General features: G+C 42.4%; 1 protein-coding gene across 1 annotated transcript in view; it reads left to right on the forward strand.

Annotated features, from left to right (window-relative positions):
- Positions 1–5,461, forward strand: part of SCRN1 (secernin 1) — a 30,536-nt gene extending 25,075 nt beyond the window's left edge. The window contains exon 8 of the mRNA XM_010009448.1: positions 5,260–5,461. Within this exon, the coding sequence (XP_010007750.1) occupies positions 5,260–5,461 (202 nt within the window). The remainder of the gene's footprint in view (positions 1–5,259) is intronic.
- Positions 5,462–9,100: the final 3,639 nt, after the last annotated feature.

The raw sequence follows: 9,100 nt of genomic DNA on the forward strand, positions 1-9,100 counted from the left end.
CTATGACTGTGTTGACACAGAACTAAAGTTCTTCAAATAAAGTAAGCAAGCACTTCAATTCTTTAGATACTGGGTTTCTACTACCAGGTATCAGTGAATGTGAAATGCTGGATCCAATTCCGATCCTCCTCATTCTCTTTCACACTAAGCTAAGGGTGTTCAGAATCAGGTCCAAAGCCACCTTTCTACCTCAGTGCATCTGCACAGATTGTCTCCTGAGTCCCTTTTCCCTATGCAGGCAGTTTTTATTTTTCTCAATTTCAATCTTGCTTGGAATGGATTTTAAATGAATTTTATCTCATTTCAGCTACGGTGGCTATTGCTAGCCTTTTCACTGGAAGACTGCAAAGTTCTTCAGGCCTTGAAAGAAAGTCTTTACACCTGTGAATTTGCAGGAAAAACATTTCTAGAGGAAAAAAAAAATGTTACTTGCTAGCTGTATCCGGTTAACAAATTGCTTTTCTTTGTCCAATCTTGTGGTGTTCCTGTGTGTGTATGTATATAGTGAAAGGAGAAAGTCACTGACTGGTCCAATTACTGTGTGCATGCTGGCTAATTTAGTACAGAATGTTTAAATATGTATGTTGGGCAACCAATTAAAGCAAAGATTAACTTCATCAGGCTAACTGCCATATCGTCATTGAAAGTAATCTGGTTTGCCTTTGTTGCTCAGGACTAGCTTGCAGCAAAGCTGACTCGCATTTTCTTTTTCTTGCTAATTCATACAAAGAATGGTAGAGTTGAAATCCCAGTTTTGAGGGGACAGGAAGGTAAGTCCTGGTTCTTGACCTTGTACTGGCTTCAGATGGGTATATCTGGTTACAGTCACTCTGCTTCTGACACTATGCCTGTACAAATGATCAGAATTAGGTCCCCCAGGTTAAGTTTTGCCTTCACCTGCACCCAACTTAGGGAAGCTTGTGTTTGTAATGTACCTGGCTGCCTCTCTAGTGCTGAGCACTGAAATGTAGTGCCAGCCTGGATGGTTAAGACATCTGTATATAACTTACTGGCTCTTAAGATGCAATTAATAAGATGTTGTATTTATATAGAAGCTACAAATTGGGATTTATTTTTTTTTTTTCTGGGAATAGATGCTGGACATTGATCAGTAATACTTGACTATTCTCCATCTTTCTGCCTTTGTACAGTTCCTCGTAATCTCTGTGGTGAGCATACACGGCTGGTGAATCCATTAAGTACCAGTGAGTTACTGGTGGTTGTGGTGGTCCAGCTGGTTAGGCTTAGAAATGGCTGTCTTACGCTTCCTTACAATAAGTGTGGTTCTGCAGCATGCTTCCTTTCCTTGACAGTCCTGCAGACAGAACTGCTTTTCATGTGTTTCCTTGTAGAAATGAGATAGGGCAAACAGTTTTAAGAATTAAACCAGTGAACGCTGTTTCCTGTCATGCAAAGATGGATGGGTTTTTTTTTAACAGGCGGTTCAAACAAGAATTCCACGTCTTTGACTTCCACTTAAGTTAGCACATAGCATTAAAATCCTTCACCGTTCAGGGAAGGCGATTGCAAAGAACCATGGATTTCTGTAAAGAGGAAATAAAAGCTCCTTGGAAGGCAGCAACACCTCAACTTGATACTGTGTAAGAGTTGTGCATTAGTGAAACAGTCATTGCCATAGTGGTACATTTAGTTCTCAGAAGTTTTTGTCATGAAATTGTTCCAACATTCAGACTCATGGCTTTGGTGCTGCCTTACATGACAACTGGCAATTGGACAAGAAAACACTGAGCCTTCTCACTTACGGAAAACAAGCGGGAAGATACTTTCTCTTATGGCCTGCCTAATAATCTTTCCACTCACAGTTCACTCCTCCCACACTCTCTGTTGCAGGAGCATGACCTGTGCCTCGTTATTATGAAAATTGAGACAAGGGAAGGAGAAAATAGGCAAGGTAACCCTAAAATTAAGCTTCTGTCTAGCTAGCCAGAATAGGGTCTGTAAGGGCCATGCTTCATTTCTCAGGGTGTTGTGCTACATGCACAGTTTCCACAGCTGAAATAAATGGATTTCCCATGAAATCCACTTTTGGAATGAAAGGCTGCTTCAAATGAAAATACTCCTAATCAGCGTACATTTAACACATACCATGTTGAACTTAAAAGCTGCTTCTTTAAACTGTTGCTTGCTGAGCACTTTGCATCCTGATAGGAGTTGCTGGATATTTGTGGACAGGGAGAACAGAGATAAAATGACTGTCCCAGCCAGAGGGCTCAAATCAGGATATACCACTTCGCACAGCTCTTCTGCACAACTCGGATCTCCAGCCTGTGACGGTTGGGAGGGAGGCAAGATGAAAGAGGGTGTTCCTGCTAAAACCATAGTGTATCTTATTTGCCTGTTTCTTAAGAAAGAAGAAACCAACATTTGCAATTATCTTGTGGGAATTTATGTCCTTATTTGGAACTGCTTATGCCAGAACTAATAAATTGGTTTGAGCACAGTCATCCAGGTACTAATTTTCTAGTAGTATGTTGCTTTTGCTCCAGCAACCACTAGTCCTACAAGTCTGAGAAACCAGAGCACCCCCATGGCCTTAAAGCTACCAGTGATCGTGAGCGCAGCGGTGGCTCAGTGGAAGGACAGAGTGGGACTACTGGGAGTGACGGCTACTGTGATTCTCTGTATCTCCAGGTTACAGCAACTTAGAAGCTTCAATGGATCTTGAGCAACAATCCAGTATATAACGGAATTACCATTTCACCAATGCTTCCAAATGTGCACAGGCTTTCTAATTTAATCCCTGAAAGATGATGTTTGCATCTAATCATAATAAAAACAGGAGTAAAACTTTTTCTCCTTTAGTTATCTTCTGGCAGGTCAGCTAGCATTAAGGAGTTTTAAAACCCTTATGTGAAGGTACTCATTACAGAGCAGTACACAAGTTCCAGAACAAATGAGAACCAACAATAAGTCACCTTTAATAGCACTATAACAAAATATTTGTCAAAGCAGTAATAAATGGTTCTGGCTGTTTGAGCAGCAGCGTATGTACTGGCCCCTGCTTATTACTATATTCATGCATATTTATCAAGTAACTATAATAATGACAGTGACAGTAAGTATTGGTCAAAGCATCACTGATTATTTTTTTTCTTTTCACATGATGTACAGCAAGGTATCATAATAGGCTAGGAAAAGAGTAAAGTTGCTTTCTTAGAGGCCTGCAGGTAAAGAGCTGCTTACCCTTACACCATCTCCATGCATGTAGGAGTTAGAGTACAACTGAGCTGTTGAAACAACTAACAGAAAAGCAGAGATATGTGAAGATGCAGTTACCTGTCTTTTCCCAGTGGTTTTGTTCAGAGACATGGCCATGGGGAAGTATCTTTACCTGTGATCTATAATGTTACTACAGCTGTAGCTGAGGGGAATTTATGGCAACTCTATAAATTAATGCAATAACTGTAAATAGCCTGGCAGTGCCCTTTTGCAGGCTGGTGAATCCTAATTGTTTAGATAGGAAAAGACCTTTAAGATCATCAAGTCTGTTAACCATGTCCCTAAGCGCCACATCTACACCTCTTTTAAATACAGCCCCTACCCTGGGCTGCCTGTTCTGATGCTTGACAACCCTTTCAGTAAGAAATTTTTCCTAATATCCAGTCTAAACCTCTCCTGGTGTAGCTTGAGGCTGTTACCTCTTGTCCTATTGCTTGTACTTGGAAGAAGAGACCAACCCCATCTCACTACAACCTCCTGTCAGGTACTTGTAGAGAGTGATAAGGTTCCCCCCTGAGCCTTCTGTTCTCCAGACTAAACAACCCCAGCTCCCTCAGCCATTCTGCATAAGACTTGTGCTCCAGACACTTCACCAGCTTTGTTGTCCTTCTCTGGACCCACTCCAGCACCTCAGTGTGTTTCTTGTAGTGAGGGGCCCAAACCTGAACATGTTATTCAAGGTGCAGCCTTACCAGGATGAAGTAAACTTCCAGCCACTCTTCCCCAAACCTGCATGGGGTTACTGTAACCCAAGCGCAGCAACTCGCTGTAAGAAGGGGAATCAAAGAATGGTTGAGTTGCCCAAAGAAGTTGTGAGTGCTCCATCCCTGACAGTGTTCAAGGCCAGGCTGGACAGAGCCTTGAGCAACATGGTTTAGTGCGAGGTGTCCCTGCCCATGGCAGGGGAGTTGTAACTAGATAATCTTAAAGTCCTTTCCAACCCAAACCATTCTGTGATTCTAAGGTCATCTGGCCCAACCCTCCTGCTCAAACAGGGACACCTAAAGCAGGCTGCCCAGGACTGTGTCCAGATGGCTTTTGAGTATCTCTGGGGTTGGAGACTCCAGAGCCTCCCAGGACAACCAGTGCCAGTGCTCAGTCACCTCCACAGTCACAGAGTGTTTCCTGGTGTTCAGACAGAGCCCCTGTGTCATTTTTGTGCCTGTTGCCTCTGGTCCTGCCACTGGGCACCCCTGAGAAGATCTGTCAGGTATTTATGCACATTGATGAGATGCTCCTGAGCCTTCTCTTCTCCAAGTTAAACAGTCCCAGCTCTCTCAGCCTTTCCTCATAGAAGAGATGCTCCAATCCCTGCATCACCTTAGTGGTCGTTTGTAGGACTCTCTCCAGCATGTCCATATCTCTTACACTCAGGAGCCTAGAACTGGACACAGAACTCCACGTATGGTCTCACCAGTGCTGAGCGAAGGGGTAAGGATCACCTCCCTTAACCTTCTGGCAACACTTCTCCTAATGCAGTGAAATGCACAAGAGTATTTCATGCTGGGAATAGATTCTTATGACCAGATCTGAACATCTGCAATCGAAAAACCTTACCCCAGGCTGCATATTAAAAGCAGAGAGTCTTTGCTCTAGGTTGTTACTCTCTTTTTCAGCCAACTCTGTCTTTGGGGACTGCTTGCTCCACGTGGTGTATTCTGGACAATGAATCCTCACTGTTTTGCATGAACAATAGTAGCTTTAGTAGTCTCTTTAAAATGTAGGTGTTGGACCACTCATCCAAAGGCCTCCTAATTGTTGGGTAAAGACAGTCTGTCGCACAAAATGGTAAATAACCACTTTGCCAGCAGGAAAAGACAGGACACTTGCCCTTACATTCATACTTCATGGCATGTGTATTCACAAACACTTTTTTTTTTTTTTTTTTTTTTGCTTACAATAGAACAACTTTTCTTTTCTTCCAGTTTGGAAAAGTTCCATCTTCTTTGTCAAGTCCATGACCACCCTACCCAACTGGGCTTCTTCAGACACTATCCTATAAGGATCTGTACTCGACAGGAGTAAGGCTCAACAGCAGCCACAGCTCCTGGTCATCTCTGTCCTCTTCATGCTTGATGAGAAAAGGATTGTGGGCCCATCTGTTCATGAAAGTGACATTCTGCTGCAATCTGAGGATAGGCAGAATAGAAGAAGTAAAGAACCGTACAAAGAGACTAAAGGTAGCAGATTAGTTTCTGACAGTTCATTGAAAAATGGCTGAATAATAACTGGAGAATTTCCAAGATACTTAAAAATTATGATGGAAGGGGAAAAATTAACTCCAGGCATGTACTGCAAAAAAGTTTCCTGAGGTAATGTGTCAGCTTGATTGAGAACTGTTTCAATACTACAAAGGATTTCAATTTTATGCTGCTTTGCTTAAAAAATATCCACCTATATACAATAATTTAAAAGCCTGTACTAACGTTCCTGTAGTATGTAGTCCGGTTCAAAAAGTGTCATGTACATCAGTGTTCCAGTCTATAAAATGTTAACAGTGCAGCACTTGTAATTCAAATACAATCTCTATCACTGTAATGGGGACCCCTCTGTTTCAGATATTATCTTGATGTTGTTCTTCTGTAATACTAATCCAGAGAGCATCAGAAGACTCTTCTCATCTCACATGTGTTCTTAATGGAGGATTTTTGGAGGGATCTGTAAATAGATAGGAGAGGTTTAATCAGAGGAAATAGATACATTTTTGGGGTATGTATTTTGGATGCAGTTCTACAGCATTTATCTCCTACCCTTGAACTGATACACATACATATACATATATTGCTCTTGCTCTGTAGCCCTTCAGTAAAAAGTCTCTGATAAAGTCATACAGCAGACAATTTGGACAGAGAGAGGCTACTATGAAAAGTCATGCAAAGTACCTTGACATGGAAACAAAAAAACCCTGAACTTAAATAGTTGGAACTAATAATACAGAAAAGACAGGGGCTTATAAAAAGCAGGATATGGACATGAGATCTTTCAGCACCTTTAACTACCAAATTTCAAAGCTGGATAGGTGAACTTATGCTCTTACCACAATGACCTGATACCCAGTTTTTAAGTTAAGGAGGGAAGCAGGTTCAGTCATTCATTACTTTCCTGACAAGGCTCAGGTACTAAGACCATTTGTTACTCAGGTATATAAAACACCATGTGTAGGATTTAACTCAAAACACATGATGGAAGACACTGATCAAGTCACCTTTCTTTTGTGATTTTACAAGTTCATGAACAAAAAAGCCCAACTCAGTAGCTGCCTAAGTCTGCTTGCGTGACACCACTGTTTTTAACATTAAGGGCTCTGCAAATTGAACACTCCATGGAAAACAGCCTGCATGCCAAGCCACATCATTTTATTTTTAGCTACTAAGACTTTAATTAATTAAGTGCTTTTCATTATACCTTTGGTCCCCATTACCACTGTAACATCCCATTCCTCTCTGTTCCTATGCTAGCAGCCCAGTTCTTCACGTTAATGCTGCTTTACTCCCTGCTTTTAATCCTATTGGATAATTATAAGATCTTCTCATGTTTATACACTTACCTTTAGCTATCTTGCTGGGGTAGATTTTCTGAAATGGCTTGAATTCGTCAGGTGGGGGGAAATCTTCCACAGAATGGAAAGTAAATTTAGATTCAAAGTCATCTGGGAAGTTTCAGAGAAATAAACATCAGTAACTGTTAGAGAGATACTTTATAATAATGCCACAAGACATTTCAGTTTAAAATGCTGACTCGTTTTCCCCTGGAATTGATAGTGGCTCATTCTGTATAACCAATCTTGGTGAATACTTCTGTGACCCATCCCAGTTTTCTGGCTTAACTGCAAACACTGCCTGCTACTAACTGAAGTTAAGCTTCTGGGTGCCGTTCCAGTTTCCTGCATTGATGATATTGTGGTAACAGAGGTTATTTCTAGGTGGTTTTCAAGCCATTTAGCTATGAATGAATGGCCAATTCATCAGACCACAAAAATAATTCTTAGCAGTCTTTGCTTTATAGGATTGAAGCTACAAAATATCCACAAACTGGTTTTAAGAATAGTAATACAAGGACACTATGGCAACTTTTCACAATCTTAAATAATTCTGCAGGTAGCTCATGCTTTTGTTGTCTACTTGATGATTCAAAGCCTTCGTGAAAAGTCTTCATTTTCTCTCATTATATAAGGTCGTACAAAAATGTTTCTAATGATTCTGGTTGTAACTACCCTGTTATTGCTGTGAGAAGGTCTTGACTGACTTTTTGAGGTCTGAGACACGCAGGCTTTTGTACTAAAATTATTAACTAAGGCTAAGAGATCCGATTTAGAGGATATTACCGATGATGTGCATGTTCCCATTTTTAAGTGGTGGGTAGGGGTCGTGAGCTGCAGCCCAGGCTGAGACCCCAGACTTGCTCGTAAGCTCGGTTGTAGGTGATCTTGCAGGGGGCTGTGGAGGTGTGACTAGCTTCCCAGCACCAGTTCCTGAAAAAGCAGCAGCAGACCAGCACATAAACATCATCATGACTTAACAAGCTGAGAATAAGCTTTGCAGAAGAGGGAGGGAAGCATAGAAGGAGTGCAATATGGGGGGCAAACGTACTCAGCTTCATAGCTGCTGTTTGTCAAGCCTGACTGTATATTTAGAGCATTAAGTATTAAATTTAAGTCACTGTGCTAGTACTAGTTCTAAAGAAAGTCCAACATTCTGAAGTATGGTTTTGTCCCTGTCTGGAGGGGAAGACTATCATTCCACTTTCACAAGAACAAGCGGTTTCTTTAACGAAAAATACCCAAAACCAAACCAAACCCAACCATGCTGGATGGTATCTCTAAAAGAAAACAATTTCCTGACACCCTGGCAGCTATGCAGCAGTATTACCATTATTCTTGTGCATTTCACTGAGGAGCTGCAGGAGCCATCAAAGTTTGTATCTTCTGGGCACACCTGCCGCAGGCACTGTGTAAGGGGGAAGGAGCCCAAGGCCTCTCCAAACTGCTGCTCCCCCTGGATAGCCAGGAGACAGGCAGGCTAATCTGATGGAAACCTTGAAAGTCGAACCACCACGTGGTACAGATAGCTCAATAACATAACTCTTCATCAGACAGTTCCTGAGCAGCATTAATCCTCATCACAAGGCCTGACCAGCACATGGCCTTTCCCGTGGCTGTCAAAGGGAACCAGTAATCTTTCTGTGGATGTGTGGCTGCTGAAGTACAGGGTACAGAACATTCTGCTCAGATGTGCCTTATTAAGGAGCTGTCTCCATTTCTCAAACCCACACAGATCTAGCCTCATTTTTTTTTAAATTATCTTCATTATATTAGAGAAGTCTGATAAATGTCCTCCATCTGCTCAAGGACACACTAGCTCATATCCCTGCTTCCCAAGTAGTCTGAGAAACCGTTGGCCCCGCTGTCTTCATCACGGGAGGCACTGGCTGCTCCTCTACTTAAAAGCAGAGGACTGCACCCGTACTGCCTTTGCTCACCTATGGCTGGAGCTGCCCCATGTATGTTTTATTCTCTCCTGTAACATTTCCCAGGCGCTGCCAATATTGCTCCATACTGCAGGGGCACAGCAATAGAGGGATGCTGTGGCTAGGCTGGTGCTTGAGCAGCTGCAGGGGGGGCAGACACGGTGGTGTACACTCCACTGCCCTACCTGAGAGTATTAGGAGACTGTTGGGAGATTGCTGGAGATGCACCAATGCCAACACAAAGGCAAGAAGCAGCCCAGCAGTCCTAAAACGTTGCTTTCACCTATCGGCGTGTTGCTTCCAAGACTCACAGGTTAAACTATACAGCACGCGTACCCAGGGCCAAGAAGAGCCTGATGTCTCGCATGTGCGCCGTGCAACCTACACGTGTTCC

This window comes from Nestor notabilis, unplaced genomic scaffold (genome assembly GCF_000696875.1).
Source record: "Nestor notabilis isolate BGI_N333 unplaced genomic scaffold, ASM69687v1 scaffold9442, whole genome shotgun sequence".
In the NCBI taxonomy this organism is placed as follows: domain Eukaryota; kingdom Metazoa; phylum Chordata; class Aves; order Psittaciformes; family Psittacidae; genus Nestor; species Nestor notabilis.